Source organism: Rhinolophus ferrumequinum, chromosome 16, assembly GCF_004115265.2.
Source record: "Rhinolophus ferrumequinum isolate MPI-CBG mRhiFer1 chromosome 16, mRhiFer1_v1.p, whole genome shotgun sequence".
Taxonomy (NCBI): domain Eukaryota; kingdom Metazoa; phylum Chordata; class Mammalia; order Chiroptera; family Rhinolophidae; genus Rhinolophus; species Rhinolophus ferrumequinum.
Genome location: NC_046299.1, coordinates 21,803,920 through 21,820,585, shown reverse-complemented (window position 1 = coordinate 21,820,585; position 16,666 = coordinate 21,803,920). Strand labels below are relative to the sequence as shown.

The 16,666-nt window shown below is 48.0% G+C and overlaps 1 protein-coding gene across 3 annotated transcripts in view; it reads left to right on the top strand.

Moving 5' to 3' along the window:
• Positions 1-14,263: 14,263 nt before the first annotated feature.
• The window catches only part of NEURL1 (neuralized E3 ubiquitin protein ligase 1), a 69,446-nt gene continuing 67,043 nt past the window's right edge, over positions 14,264-16,666 (top strand). Inside the window, exons 1-2 of one of the 3 annotated variants that reach the window (XM_033130667.1) lie at positions 14,543-14,749; positions 15,884-15,991. In XM_033130667.1, coding sequence (XP_032986558.1) covers positions 14,665-14,749; positions 15,884-15,991 — 193 coding nt within the window. In that variant the 5' untranslated portion in view covers positions 14,543-14,664. The other 2 variants (XM_033130668.1, XM_033130670.1) reach the window with 2 other exon arrangements.

Below are 16,666 nucleotides of genomic sequence, written 5' to 3'. Positions count from 1 at the left end.
CCGGGGTCTTGCTCTCCACGAAGGCTTTCCTGTCCAGCCTGATTGTCCCCCAGTGCCACTCCCCTCCTCTCCGGGAGAATGAGTCACTGCTCTGTGACCAGCCAGCCCAAAGCACCTCTAGGCAAATGTGCCCTGCCCTGTCACTCCATTCCCCCCAGAGCCCTAGCCCGTTCCCTTCTCTCTTTGGGGTTTGGATACTGAGGCCTGACAGCTGGTGGGGCTTCCCGTGGGGGACAGGCAAATTCTGGGTGGGGTCAGGCCAAGATGCTGATGGAGCCAATTATATTTTCTTGGTCAGCCCAGGGAGAGTTCATGTTGGCTTTCACGCTGGGAGGAGCCAGGAGGGGTGCCTTAAGGCTTAAAGGCTTCCTGGAAAAGAAGAGCCTTGAAAGGAGTTAAGCCATGTTTCAGCATTCGCCAGTGAAAGGTGTGGAAGGGGAAGGCGGTCCAGGTGAGGGTCCTGCATGGGCAAAGGTATGGAGTGAGAATCAGCTTGGTGTAGCCAGCAGTTTGGGGGTTGCTGGAATGTAGTGTCAGACAGAGGGCTGGGGGTCAGTGGGTGCTGGCAACCCTCCCCTCCGTTTTTCCCCACTCCTTCCTAGATCTGGCCACTGGCACAATTTCCACTGCATCATTCCTCTGCTCAAGTGTCACTGGGGGGCTCCCTCTGCCCCCTTCGCTTGGCGTTCAAGGCCCTTTTAACTGTACCCAGAGGTGTCTTCCCTCCATACTTTTGCTGACGCCATCCTCCCCACTGAAAATGCATGTCCCTTTCTCCCATCTGTTCTTCAAGAGGCAGCTCAAATGCAGTCCTGCCACCAAGCCACCCCTGGTGACCTCAGCTCTGTGGAGCCTCGACTTCCCATAGGCCCTGGGAAAGGCCACCTCAGCCTGTCAGTAACCTCTCCTAGGTGTGGGAGGGAGAAGTCCCATCTAGGGCAGGAACCTGGACCTGCAACTTTTCGTTCCCTGCAGCGTCCCGCGTAGTGCTAAACACACAGCAAGTGACAGCAAGTGTTTGTTGTCTGTGATGCTGGCATTCAGATACTCTTTATGTCATCTCCAGCTCGGTCCTCTCTGCCCACGTCTTGGCCTGTACCTGCCTCCCTGTCTGTAACTAGCAAGCAAATGAGTGGAATGTAGATCCTGCCCTTAGTTTCTCTCTCTTGTCTCTCTCCCTTTGTCTCTTTCTTATTCTGTTCCTCTCTCTCTCTCTCTAACTACCTTTCTTCTTCCCTCTCTCTCTCTCTCTCTTTCTCTGTGTGTGTGTGTGTGTGTCTCACTCCTGTGTCCCTCAGTGTGTGCTTCTGGGTCTTTTTGTGTGTCTCTGTCTCTGTCCTCTCTCTATTTTGCTGCCTCATCCTGTCTTTCTCTCTTTCCCTTCTCCTTGCCTGATGCCCACCCCGTAGCATCCCTGTCTTACTGGCCCCCAGGCCTGATTGGCAGCCTGGCTTGGGCAGGGGTGTGAAGGCAGCCACAAGAGTCCATGGGTCTTGTTCCTGGGGCCACAGATCCATGGGCCTTGGCCTGGAGCATGGGCTGGGGGTGGGTGAGTTATCCAGACTCCAACTACTCAGGCTCTTCCCCAGTCTTCATCCCTCTGGCTCCCTCACTGCCAGCCTAGGGCCATTCCTGAGATAAGAAAAACCTCAGGGACTAGGATGGTCTTAACCCCACTGACCCCTGTTCCATCCAGCGTGGACCTGCTGGCATCCTGGCCTTGAAGTACTGGCCTTAGTTAAATTCATGCATCAGCACTGTTGTCCTTTCCTCAGAATCTGGGTCCTTGGGGTCACAAAGGCAGCCTCCCACCAACCCTCCCGAGCCCATGAGGAAAGCGTCCTTCTGAATCCTCCCGTCCTCAGAGGCCCAGCTCTAACCTGCCGTCTCCATGGAGCTTGCCAGGATTACTGCAGCTGCACTGACTACTCTTGTTTCCATATTCTCAAACAACTTTTAGAAAATGTAAATATCTCCATTTTTCCTGATTAAACTCACCATTAGGTAAAACTTAAAAATAGAGAACTTGGAAGTGTCTCATCACAGCAATCCTCCGACTGTCTCCGGGTCACTGCAAGGGTGTGTGTCCTTCCAGGTTTTTCCAGGGCACACAAGGACACATGCTGGCCTGCCTGCCTGGCATTCCTAGGGAGAATTGTTAACACCATTAATTAGCTACTGGGTCCCCATGGAGAGGTGGCTCAGCCTGCCTGTGTGACTTTCCATTTGAGGCATGTCTGTTCCTTCTCATCACACTGGTGCCACAGGTCTCTCATTGTTTCTTGGCTTGAGCTTCTCTGAAGGATGACAGCCCAGCTCTTTGAGGGGCTCTTGGGACCTGCAAAATGAATTTTGGGGAGGTCACTTAGCGTATACTTTAAGTCAGATCATCCCAAATATGTCATGCAAACTTCTTGTCTGTCTGTGCAGTGTATACCTCTGATGAGGTAGCAACAGACAGAAACCTGGTTCTTACTTACTATTTGTATTTTACCTAATTAGTGTGTTCATCTGGGTCCTATGAGACAAGATTACCTGCATGAGTGAAAATGGAGAGGGAGCCAGAGAAGGCCAGGAGAGCCATCAGAGGCATGCAGGTGTGACTCTGTGAAGGGGAAGGCGGGCCATTCAGGAGAAACCCTTCAAGCCCATTCATTCTCCTGGGCTCCTACTGCAGCACAGAGCCACCACCATCACATTCTTCGGGAAAAGCTGGGTCTTATGGCAGAGGTCACACAGCCTGGTGGGGACAGAGCCAGGAAGGTAGCTAGGATCCTCCTCCGTCTGTTTCTTCCAGCCTTCGTCACTCACTGGACTGCTGACAGGAAAGGGAACTGTCCCACCTCAATGCTGTGCTTCTCAACCCTGAACCACAGAACTGGGCCCAAGCAGGGAGGGGAGAAAACTGGGCTGAGAGGGTCTGAGCATCCCTCTCCCCCATTCTAGTCTCAGGGGAGTCTCTAGAAAAGAATAAACACTGCTTTTGGGAGAACACTGCAGGAAATTGGAACAAGGTCTCTTCTGTTCACAGCTCCAATCTCTGACAGGTGAGCTAGAGCTCCCAGGTCAGCCTGGGGCCCTGGGCCCCAAGGGGTGGTGTGCTGTGTGACCATACTGACCTTTGCGTTGTATTTACCATATTTACCGGAAAACATTCAACGAAAAGGGCAAGAAGGAAGCCCACCACAACTTAAAGAAATATTATCTCAGGATGAGGGGTGGCTTCACAAGTAAAATTCTGTATTTTCTAAATTGTCTACTTTTATAATAATGATTTGATCAATTTTTCAATAAAAATCAATAAAACCTTTTTCAATAAAACCTTTTTACTGGAAAAGCTCGAAGGGATTAAGGAACAAAGTAAAAGGGGGAGGGAGGATCATATTTTGTAGCCTGGAGCCTGGACCAGCGAACCAGGAGAGGTAGAAATAGAGGAAAGAAAAGGAGAAAGACTTATGTTACTTATGTGTGTGGAAAGATATTAACTTGTAGATCTGCTGCATGATAATACATTAAGACAAAGTTTCTTAATCCCCTACCCCACCCCAGGGGTCTGCAGCTACGCTCTTCAGGGTCTTCTAATTCTGGGGAAAAAAAATTTTTTTTTTAATTCACATTTTATTTTAATGATGACAAATCTTTTTAGCAGTTTTAAACACGTATTAATTTGCAATTGAAAGATCTTTATAAAATAGGTCTTTGTTTTTTTCTCAAATCAGGGTCTTGCAGATATATTCTTGGGGGTTTTCTGGATTTCTTTTTCCCTTTAAAAGGAATCTGAATATTATTTGAGAAACATTGGCTTTATCATTTTTGGGAGTTCCTGTGATTGAGCGGGCTCTTTAGTACTGGGTGACCCCTACTGGAGAAACTCAGAGTATCTGATGTGTGAGTAGTGTGTGTATGTGTGTGTGTGTGTGTGTGTGTGTGTGTGTGTTATATGTGTACTTTGTGGGTGCACGTGTATACACATGTGTGTTATATGTGTGTGTAGTGTGTGTCTTCATAAATACAGGAGTGGTTGTGTCTCTTCTTTCTATATAGTGAGTACACTCTCCCCTGAGGTTTCTCTTTTTCTTTTTCTTTCCAAAGGAAGACATTGGATGCGTGTCCCACTTCTGTCCAGGACTGGGAGACTATTGTTCCCTCGTGTCTAGCAGAGCAGTGGTTCCTTCTCTGTCTCTGAGAGACCTGACTCTCTTTTGATGACAGAGGCCTCTGGGTTCACAGGCCTTTCTGGTCTGTCTCTGGCAGATCTGGAGGAAAGTAATGTGACACTTATGGGGTCACTATGGTGACCATATAGAGCCATGTGGCCCATTATTGGCTGGGAAAATGATGAAAATGAAAGGGGGGCTATCTAACAAATGGCACTGGAACAGTGGGCTAAGCATTTGGGAAAAACTTCAACTGAATTTCTACCTCATTCTTTACACCAAAATAAATTCCAAGTGGCTCAAAGACATTAACATAAACATTTAAATCATAAAAATTCTACAAGAAAATATAGGTGAATTTATTCACAATCAATGGCTAGGGAAGGACTTTGTGAACAGAGCACAGAATTCAGTAGCTATGAAGAAGGTAGATAAGATAGGTTTTATAACTTCTGTGGGCAAAATACCAATAAACAAAGTAAAAATAAACTGGAAAAAGGTATTGAGTGCACACGCCACACTAAAGTTTGCTCTCCTTAATTTGTAGAGGGATCATATAAATCAATAGAAAGATAAATAACCCTACAGAAAAATAGGCAAAGGATGTGAACAGGGTATTCATAGCAAAAGAAAGACAAGTGGCCAAAAATGCTGCAAAGAGTCTAATCCTCAATCATAATTAAATACAATCTAGAAAACCAGGTGCCTTTTTAAACTCACCAAGTTGTTAGAAACAAAAAAATTGATAATACCCAGGATTGACGAGGGCTCAGGGCAACAGCCACTTTCATACACTGAAGGTTGGACTACAAATTTGTAGAGATTTTCTAGGACAATTTGGCAATATATTTAAAGCAAAACTTTAAATACACGTGCCCTTTGATCTAACAATTACATAGCTCTGAATTGGCCCTATGGATAGGATTACAGAAGTAGCCAAGTAAAGAACAAGGATGGTCATTACAGATTTGTTTTAATGGCAATAAAACTGGAAACAATCTACATTTCGTCACCAGGGGACTGTTTAAATAAATTATGACACTGCCATACAAAGGGAGCTAGCCACTAGAAGAAGGAAGCAAGTCTACAGGATTTCATATGAAAAGACTTTTAGATTCTTAGTTAAAAAAAACAGTATAGTACACTGTACATAGTACAATCCCTTGTAAGTAAAAAGGATATACATATGTAAACATTTTGGTATTATGCATACAATTTGAGAGAAGGACACACAAGAAATGTGGACAGTTAGTACCTTTGGGTCATCGGGGAAGAGAGAGGACTTTTATTTTCTTTCCGTTTTCTACCTTTCTGTGCTGTTTGACTTTGCAAACAATGTGTACACATAAGAATTTTATTTTAAAAAGATTAAAAATATGTTTCCATATACAAATAGATAAATGTTATTTAAAAAATAAGTTTAAAATATTAAAATATTATGACTGGCACAAAATAAAATAACCACATTCAACCTTGAACATTCTTCCAAACTTAAATTTTTGGTCTTCAGCCCACAGGTTACAGAATGTGAAACAATTTCCTTGGTTCACAATACATTTCTAACTCCTTTCTCAGAAGAAGAAACAGGTAAACCTGGTTTGATATTATTTTCATCACTTGGGTTTTTTTACGTGTCTAACAAGCTATAAACATGAATTTTCTAACCAAACCGAAATGAAGTTGTTTCCAGACCCTGCTGAGGAGGCTGATTTTCTGGCACGGAGATCCCTCCAGGGGTGGCATTGGACACTGATGTTGGGCCAAATGCAGAGACTTGGGGACAAAAACAGGTGAGTTGCTCTGGGGCAAGGGGCACTCATCCGGCTGGATTTTCTGAATTCCACTTCTGCTCCATAAATACCAAAGTCAGAGTGATGCAAGGGTCCCCTTTCCCCCATTGCCTAAGTGCACCAGCTAGTGCGAGTTCTCATACCGCCCATCATGGTGGAATAAATGCAGAGGTGTTTGCGGGAGAGTGCGGGGCTGGCCATGGCAAGTCCCAGCTCTGAGGGTAAGCGGTGCCCAGAGGGCCAAGCTAGCAAGCGCCTCTGTTACTGGCCACACATTCTCAAGTTCTGTCCACAGAACAACAGATGTGCACTGGGCATCTATAGATAACCAGGGGCTGTGCTAGTACTGGGCCCACATCAGGTACCAGGGGCAGACAGCCGGGCATCTCCGTGTGAACTGGAGTGCTCTGAAGAGCACCTCGACTTGGCTTCAGTTTGGGGAAGCAGCTCATGAAAGCTCGAATCACTCTTTCCACTTTGTGAAAGGAAAAGAGCAACCTATCCACAGTTTGATTGACTTACGGGCCCTCAAAACCATTTGCCAGAGACAGAGGAGATCTTAGTGGAGTTCTAGCGCTACCCAGTGTTGGCTGGAGAGAAAATTTGAGAGGGCGGCGGAGAGAAGAGGAGGGGAGGGACGGACACACAGGTTTGCTCTCTCTGCTGAGAGAAAACTTTCCACAAGCTACCCTCACTGGGAAGAGAGGACTCCTGAGGCGCCTTTGGGTGAAGGTCAGACCAAGCGAGTGCCTCTGGGACCTTGCTTGGGGAAGGTGGATAGAAGCAAGATGTTACACTGCCAGCAGTAACAGAAATGTTTGTTTCCTATTCTGGGACTAGGAATGAAGGGTATTTGAAGTGACTGAAGGCTGTTGGCTTATTGGAGATATGCCTCCTGATGCTTATTTGTCTTTCAACTTTTGCCATGAAGAAATTTTAAATTTTTACATGGTCATATTTATCGTACTTTTCCTTAATGATTCTCTGGTCTTTGTGACATTCTTAGAAAGGCTTTCCTGCCAAGTAAAAGGTCATTTAAAATATCTACAAGAGAAAAAGGATGCTGGGGCATTACCACCACTTTGAGTATTTTTATTTAATTTCAGTCTTTTTTTAATTTTAAATCTATGTCATGGTCATTAGTGGCCGTGTGCTCCCTGGCTAACTTCCAGAGAGCTGAGCCAAAGCTCCTGGGAGTCTTAAAGGTCTCTCAGATAGGAGAGGCTGGTTCAGGAACTCAGTGAGGACACCTCGCCAGCACCAGGAGTCTTCCTTAAGCTGGGCACTTGAAGGAATCTCATTCTGGGGCAGGTGCAGTGTCGCAGAGATTTGGACCCACATCATACCACTTCAGTGCTCTCCTTATCAGCTCCGAGACAAGTGTCTTAGCTTCTCTAAGCTTCAGGATTTTCATTTGTAAAATGGGGATAATAATAATAATAATAATAATAATAATAATAATAATTATAACTACCTCATAGGGTTGTTACCAGATTTAAACGAATGAATATAGATGAAGTACTTAGACGAAGGCCTGGTACATGTAATTAACTAAGGGCTGTATAAGCATCACCTATCACAGTGGTTGCCAGACGCTGGGAGGAGGGAAGGTTGAATAGGCAGAGCACAGAGGATTCTTAGGTCTGTAAAACTATGATACCATAATAGTGGACACATGACATTATATATGCACATAGAATGTACACCAAGAGTGGACCCTGATGTAAACTATGGACTTCGGGTGATAAGAGGTATCAGGGTAGGTTCATCAGTTGTAACAAATGTCCCCCTCTGATGGGGGTTAGTGACAATGGGGTAGACTATACATGTGTGGGGACAGGGGGTGTATGAGAAATCTTTGTACCTTCCACTTGATTTTGCTGTGAACCTAAAACTGCCTTAAAACATAAAGTCTATTTTTTTAAAAAAGATTCACCTTGCCCTCCCCCTAAGGTGCACACACACTCAAGACTAGATTCTCAAACTTAGCACGCATCAGAATCATCTGCAGGAGGAAGGACAGGGGAGATGGTCAACAAAATGCAGATTTCCAGGCCTCCCCCATAGGAATTCTGGTCCAGTGGAATCTGATGAAGGTCATTAATTGGTCACACTTTGGGAAACTGCTCCAGATGAGCATGCGTTCTAGTTGAGAGGGTGTTTGAAGAATGCCTGCAGGCTTTCCCGGGGGAAGCTAGACATCACATGGGGCCAGGCCATTGCAGGCTGCTACCTAAGCAGGGTAATCACATGGGAAGGTAGGGCAGGCGATGGCTGTGCAGGGAGGGGCAACCCTAGCCCTTCCTCTGCTTCACAGAAAGACTTACCCGCTGGGAGCCCCTAGGGGCAAGACCAAGTATAAGACCTTCATAGACCCACAAACTCTTATCTTTGGAGCTCAACCCTATCAGGTCAAACATACTAAAATATACTACACCCCGCATTAAACAATTTTCCTGCCTTAAACATTTTGAAAGGATTTTTTAATAAATTTGGCTTTTCAATCATTGGACTCCAAGGAACTCATTGAATTTATAACTGCTTTTATTTCTAAGCAGTCATGCATGTGTTGGATTTCTTGCCAAGTGAGAAAAACCTACAATTGTCTTTAAATATAATGAAATCTTTATGAGTACTCATTTAATGATTAATGATATTGACACAACATTAAGTTTTGTAGGCAAGAAAGTGACATTTATTAATTTTGATTTAAAAATTTCCTATCATTATTTTGAGCCATAATTTTTTTTGGTCTTTTTTTTAAAGTCGTAAGCAGACCTTCAGAAAGACCACAGGCCTACGTCCTGGGCCTATAGTACTCATGGATAAACTCCAGACCTGAGGCCCAGCATTACTAAGGTTGCCTCTAAAAGGACAGGTGGAGGTTCCCACAAGAAGCAGAAAGGAAAATTCCCAACATCAGAAAAAGGACCATGGGTACCCCTATCTGGGAAACTTGTGTAGTGACTTCAAAGGAGTCCAGCATTCCTTGTCCCGAGCCAGGGCTGCTTACTTGCTCAATCATCCTGTGTCTCCATAGTTCTGGATTCCTTTTGCTCCACATCTTCACCAGCATTTGGTGGTGCTGTCAGTGATCTAGATTTTGGCCATTCTAATAGGTGTGTGGTAGTATCTCGTTGTTTTAATTTGCAATTTCCTGATGGCATAGGATGTGGAACTTCTCCTCATTTGCTTATTTTCCATCTGCATATCTTCTTTGGTGAACTGTCTATTAAGGTCTTTGGCTCATTTTAAAAATCGGGTTGTTTGCTTTCTTATTGCTGAGTTTTAAGAGTTCTTTGTATATTTTGGATAACAGTCTTCTATCAGACATACATTTTGTAAACATTTTCTCCCTGTTTGTGATTTGTCTTTTTATTCTCTAACAGTGTCATTTGCAGAGCAGAAAACTAATTTTAATGAAGTCCAGTTTATCAGTTCTTTCTTTCATGGTTCATGCCTTTGGTGTTGTATCTAAAAATTCATCACCTAAGCCAAGACCGTCTAGATTTTCTCCTGTTATCTTCTAGGAGTTTTATAGTTTTGCATTTTACATTTAAGTTTGTGACACATTTTGAGTTAATTTTTATGAAAGGTGTAATGTCTGTATCTAGATTCATTTTTTTTGCATGTGGATGTCCAGTTGGTCATGACCAATTGTTGGAGACTAAGTCTTTGGCTCCATTGTAGTGCCTTTGCTCCTTTGTCAAAGATCAGTTGAACTCTTTTTATGTGGGTTTATTTCTGGGCTCTCTATTCTGTTCTATTGACCTATATTTGTTTATTCTTTCACCAATCCCACACAGCCTTGATTACTATAGTTTTATAATACATCTTGAAGTTTGGTGGTGTCAGTCCTACAAGTTTGTTTTTCTCCAACATCGTGTTGGCTATTCTGGGTCTTTTGCCTCTCCATGCATACTTTAGAATCAATGGTTTGTTTTTAATATCCACAAAAAATCTTGCTGGAATTTTGAATGGGATGCATCGAATCTATATGTCAAGGTAAGAAGAACCGACATCTTGACAATAATGAGAACTATTGTGTGTTCAGTCCTAAGCTTAGCTCTGGGAGGTGGGGAACTGGACTGGAGTATACAAAAGCACAGGACAAGCTCCTTCGTGGTGTTAGCAAGGAAACTCTACCTCACACAGTGCCAGGCAGGCAGGTAGTTCTCAATAAATGGTCACTGGGACGAGTGAAACCAAATTCCAACGCACCTGGGAATAAGGTAGTATGGTGCCTGTTTCATGCTAAGAGGTGTAGTATGGACTGCCATTCTTCAAAGGGAAGGCCTGGCCTCAGGGAAGTTTCGTGAGAAAAGTACTAGTATTGAGAAGGGAAGTGGCCAGATGAGCTGGTCTGAGCAAGCCTCCCAGGCTGACTGGGTGGGTATACTGATAGATTAATTCACTGATTTATTTATTCATTGAATAAATATTTATTGAGTATCAGGCGCTCAGGAATCTCCCCCCTACCATGTCCAGCGCCTGCAATTCAGGTAGGACAACCCTGTGTAGGCCTGATAACTATGGGCTGGGCTTTGGGGATACCAGGGGCCCCCTGGATCCTGGCTAGGGATGGTTTTGGCTATTTGCTATTTTAAGGTTAGTTTCTCGACATCGACGTCATGCTATTGACTAGGGTGATCTCAAGTTTAGGGGAGTCCAGCTTGGCCTAGATGTACCCACTCTTGCCTGCCTGGTGGGGGATCATCATTGTGGCTGGTTCTGGGCTCCGCATCCAGCAGCTCAGGGAAGGAAGAAAGGAGACTCTCAATAAAATATTTTATTATTTTATCAACATGGAGACTCTTCAAGATTTGAACTGATCTGGGAGCTGTGGAGCGTGAGGAAGAAGGGAAGACAGAGGTGAACCAGCAGGAGGAGACAGAGCAAGGAATAAAAAGGGAAGAGAGACATCCAGGAGAGAAGTGATAAGGGTGGAGAGGAGCAGAGGGCAGGGAGAAGGGCACCTGGGAATAAGGTAGTATGGTTCCTTATTCCATACAGAGGGAAGGAAGGAGAGAAAGAAGAGGAGGGAGAGGGAGAGGACGGAGCCAGCCAGAAGGGAGAGAAATGAGAGAGAGAGAAGGAAAAGTGGGGACCAAAGCTGCTGCTGAATGAGCCCTGGTTCGGCCCTGGGTCCTTGCAGGGGTCCTCCCTCCCCTGCGCGCTGGTGTGAGCGCTCACACACTCACACACCAGGACACACATGTACACACACACAAACACATATGCACTCACACTCACCCCCTTGGGCACCGCCTTCAGAATCTACACTGCTGGGGAGGCAGGGTTGCCACCATGACAGGTGCTGGAGCTCCACCTTATAGTATTAATAGCTTCCATTGAAGCCAGCAAAACGGTGACTTCATCCAGCCCCAGTATCCCTGGCAGGCTCCTTCTCCCTCCTCCTTTATGGGATGGGGCGGCGAAGGTCCTTCAGGGCCATGCAGGTCACTTCCCTGCCTGCTGGCAGCCAAGGGTGACTTGGAGGATGACCTGAGGGCCTCGGGAGTTCTGCCCAGTGTCGGGGCAGGAGGGCTGGGTGCTGGAGTTGTTCTATCCTCCGAGCTGGCTCTAACCATAGCCCTTGCGAGGAAGGGGTTTCTGAAGCACAGCCTTCTCTAGGTCCCGGGCCTGGCCAGAGACTTGCACCCAATTGACCCTTGATAGTGGTGTCCCCTCCCACAGTACAGAGCTTTCCAGAAGTGCTAGGGCCAGGCTGGGAGGTGGCCTAATGTGCAAAATTTCAGAGGCCCTCACCCTCAGGCCCGAGCAAGTGCAGGGTTGGCACTGCCTGACCCTAAGAACCTGTGCCTCCTCGCATTTTACACCAGAGGTGCCTCACTTGCCTCACCCTCATCCTGGCCCCGTTGATACTCCCATTATCTCCTCAACCCTCTTGGGTCAGGGGAAGTTCCTGTCCTGCCCTTAGGTCCCTGCCTTGGTCCTTAATGTCTCTCTCACCTTCCTGTGGGGCCCCTGACATCAGGCTGCTCTGAGCTGCAGAGCCTGTCACTGCCTCTGGACTCCTCAGGCAGCACCAGTCTCCTAGCCCTCACTTCCCTTCTTCCCTTTCACCTTCTCCATCTTTCCCCTGCTTTGCCCCAGGTTTACACCAAATGGGGCCTATGACATCTCTGCTGTCCTCTACCGTTGGGGCCTCACCCTCCTCCATTCCCTGGACATTGTCCCAGCTCCTCCTCCCTGAAGAGGGAGGCTGGGACTCTAGAAAGAGTCTGAGCCTTCTCCCAGCCAGTGTCTGCAAATCATACCAATGGACTCGCACTTCACACACACTCCAAGGGAATTAGTCTCATTTATACAGAGCCTTCAGATTTATTCTGATGCCAGCAGCATCTCCCAGTGACCTCATTCCAGCAGATTTCAGGGGGGCATGTGAATGCTTGTGAGTGTGTGCGCTTACGTAGAAGTGAGTGTGTAAGACAGTGTAGAGGTGTGGGTGAAAATGTGTGCGTGGGCTGCCATTCAGAGCCCATGGATTTCTGATGCATGAGTCATCAGTTGGGAGTGAGCCTCGGGAAGATACGCCCATAAATAAGACAGCACCCCTGACCTGCCATGTCCATTCTGCAGCTGGCTGGGCACGTGATCCTGGGCATCTGAGAGGCTGGAGGTGGGGGTGGGGGCTGTCTTTCCCTCCCGACCCCAGAGAGCAGCTGTCACGGATATTTCTAGCTTGCCTGGAGTCCCAGACATTTAAGGATGTGATGCCTGCAATGGGGTGGGGCTGGAGGGCAGGGGAGAGAAATAAAGGGTGGCTCAGAGGCTTTACTCCCAGGGAGATTAATGGAGTTCCTCTGCTGGCAAGCAGGGAGATTCGCCCATTCCACAAATACTTTTTTGATAGTCTGTCATACACCAGGCGCTCTCCTAGGGCCTGGGGACTTCATGATGAATGGAGTTGACCGCTCTCTCCCCTCACAGAGCTTATGTTCTAATGGGGGAGGCAGAACATAAACAAGAAGGAAAGGCTACTTTCAAACTAATTCCAGAAAATGAAACAGAATAATGGTATGGAAAGTGACAGAATGGTGGGGTTTCTTTATTTGGGGTGGTTAGGGAAGGTCAGGAGGTGACACATGAGCTCTGCCTGAATAATAAAAAGCCATCACATGGAGACTTGAGGGAAGAAGCTTCCATAACAGGGTGAATGAGATGCCCATTGCCAGCCCACTCCTTGCTAATTCTGGATCCAGAGTTGTTGAAGCCAGTCAGGGAGCTAGGGGTGACCTAGAGGAGCAGGACGGCACATTCTCTCTGGGGGGAACTTGGCTCATCTTCTACCCCTGATAGATTAGGAGAGGGAAATGCCCCATGTCCACGTAGATAGAGAATGACTCCCTTTGCCTTCCTGGTACAGTGCTGAGCTACAGGATGGAAGAGTCATGTGAACAGGCTACTTGCTGAAGTCCCCTTCCTCCAGGAAGCCTCCTTTGACTGCTATAGGCCACAGAGTCCCCCTTCCCCCACCTCTTATAGCTGACAGAACCACTTAGTTCAGAGTTGGTGGTTCTCCATGGTTTGTCCCTGAGGTCTGTTTCCCCAGCTTGGCCAGCAACTCAGTGTCCTAGGTCCAGTCTGTATTTATCAAAAGGCCTCAGATGTTATGTGTCCGGTAACTGGACATCCTGGGTTTTTTGTTTTGAGCCATTGCCCCTTCACATCTGACTGAGAGTGGAGGAACAAGTGGTCTGTTTCCTAATCTCACTTCATTTATTTAATCATCCATGTACTCATTAAATTGTTTTTCTTGAGCTTTTATTAAGTGCCAGGCCCCATCCTGGCACCCAGGGAGATCAATATGCTTGTTTTACCGTTTCTCTTGTTTTCAAGACCACGTTCCACTGTCTGTGAGAGGGCGAAGTCCAACCCCTGGAGCCCCACCTCTGCCTGACATCTTAACGCCACCTGGGTCCGGGGGCCCCCGCGCCACGGATAGCTCCTGGCCGCCGGGAACGAGGACCACCTCTGGCTGAACAGGCGCGCGCGTGTCACTAAGACGCCCATTCACCGGCGCAGCTGTCACCATAACAACCGGTGTGAGGGAATCCTGGCGACGGCTGGGGGCGGGGGTGGGGGCGACGGTGGCTGGAGCGTGGCGGCCGGGGGGAGACCAACCACCGCGGGAGCGCCCAGCAAGCCCCGCGCTCCACGGAGCCCCGCTCCATGCAGACCCGCCGGCGGGAGGGCGCCACGCACGTCGCCGCAGCGGCCGTCCCCGCGGGCGGGGACCGAGCCTGCCGCTGAGCTGCCGAGCCGCTGGACAGGCCGAGCCGCGGAGCGCCGGGAGCCCTGACTCTATGGCCTTGGGGGAGCGCGCCGGAGCCACCGCGCCGCCCACCGCCAGCCAGAACCCGAGCGCCAGCTGGAGGAAGGGGGCAGCCCCGGGCACCGCCGGCCCCGACTCAGGGGCCCGCCCGCGGCCCCCGCCCCCGCGCCCGCCGCGGGCAATGGCAGGCAGGTAGCCAGCTCGCGCGAGGACCCTCGCGGCGGGCCGGACCCGCAGAGGACCGCGGAGCCCAGAGAGAGGGAGGAGAGGAGCGGCCGGCCCGCCCCCGGCCGCAGCCCCACCGGGGCCCTCCCCCGGCGGCGCGCGCCGGCGCGCGCACACACTTGCGCTCTGTACCTCCGCTCCTGCCCAGCCTCTCCTGCCCCTGCGAGTGCCGAATCCCCTGGGGCCTGATGCCATGGGTAACAACTTCTCTAGTATCCCCTCTCTGCCCCGAGGAAACCCGAACCGGCCGCCGCGGGGCCACTCCCAAAATCTCAAAGGTAAGGCTCCGTGCGCTGGGCGCAGCTGGAAGACTGGGGCTCAGGTGGAGGGCAGGGAGAGGTGGACAGTGTGGTTAGGGAGGATGGGCAGGTGCCACCTGTTGTGCGTATTTGGAGACAGGAGATGCCATGGAGGTAGGCTAGGGCTGGGGGCGGCCGGTGGTGATGATGGAAATCCGGAGGATGGCGTTTGGCGGGGTCTACGCAGTTCTCCCTGCCAACGCTGGGAACGTCACTGGAGTTCCCAGGCCGTGATGCTTGGTGAGCGTGTAGGCGTGAAGAAGGGTATTTGCCGGGTGGATAGGGCAGTGTGGTGGGAGGCTCAGGCCGGACAGTTGTGCTTTTCAGGGAGGCATCCCAGTCTCTGTTTCCATCTGCCCAGGGCTGGAGAGGTCTTGCTGGAAGCACTAGTTGCATTTCCAATTGGTGGGTCTTAAAGATCCAGGACTGATTTATAGTAGCCTGGAAGAAGGGGCCAAAGCTGATGGCTTCCGGGGTCCTCTGCAGCTATTGACTTTTTGCATTCACTGAATCAGCTTGATTTCTGCTTCCCCCAAAGGCCTAATGTCCAATTGGGACACTAGAAAGGAGGTGCTGGGAGCCTTGAAACAGGAAGGTTTACCAGGAAAGTCTTTGCTATCTGAGTCCCTGACCCACCAGCACCCTCAGGGAGGCCCTAGGCCCAGTTTTTGGCCCTGCAGCTTCCAGTGCTGTCTCTGACCTTTGCAAGTCAGAACTGAGTCCTCCTGGGCTCTCAGATCCCACTGATTCCCCTCAGGAAGCTGCTTTTCTATTATTCTCAGAACTAGCCAGCACTTGTCCTGGCATTCTGGGCATTCTGATGGCTGAGAACCAGGAAGGGGGGGACAACCCACTCCTTCAGACCCCCAGGTTATGAGAAGGGTGATAGCAGTGCCCTCTGACAGAGCGTTGATGGTAACAAAGAATTTTCACAAACATCTTTTCATGTGAGCAAGGAAAGTGGTGTAGGGAGTCAGCAGCGCTAACAAGACCCATTTTAAAGTTGAGGAGAACCATTGCTTGCTTCAGGTTCTCAAAGCCAGTGAGAGGCAGAGCTAGGCTGCAGACCTATATTTTCTGACTTGGAATTCTGTCCTCTCTTTTGCTGGACAGTTAACCTTCAAGACTGGGGGAGAGGAGGAGAGACGGGACCACCGTCCTGCATTCTAACTCCAACCCTTTCAGAACTTCAGCTCTCACTCGGCTCGGGAAAATCAATGGGTTTGTTGTGTCTTTCTGGAAATTAATATGGCGGTACACGTCAAGACCTTTTAAAATATCGTATTCATTGGCCTTGTGATTCCACCCAGAGGAATTGATCCTAAGGAAATGGAGATGCAGGCAAATACTTATGCACTAGGTGAGGAAGTTCATGGCCGTGTTATTTATACCAGGATCATGTGATCATGGTATAAACGCCCTGTGATCATGGTATAGCCTCCTGGTGGAATATTATGCAATCTTTAAAACTGTACTTTTGAAGAATATTTGATGACTTGGGACAAGGCTCACAGAAGCATAAGGACAGTTGAAAAAGCAGGATATGAAGTTGTATAAACTGTAAGATCCCAACTTTTTTTTTTGTTAAAAAAAAAAAAAAGACATGAATGCCAAAAAAAATCAACCATGGAAAGAAAGTTTCCAAAAGGTTAACAGTGGTTTCCTCTCGGTAACGGGATCACAGAAGACTTTGTCTTTTCTTGTTTTATATTTTGCTCGTTTCAAATATTTCTACAATAATTTGAAGGTCTGTTTTTTTATAATTGGAAATAAGCTCTGTTAGCACATGTAAAGACTGTTTCTGCGTGTTAGAAACAGATTCCTAATGATGAAAGAAGCTGTGCACGTCATCCAGTTTCAGTGCCCTCCCTTACAAGTGAGAAGAATGAGGGAAAA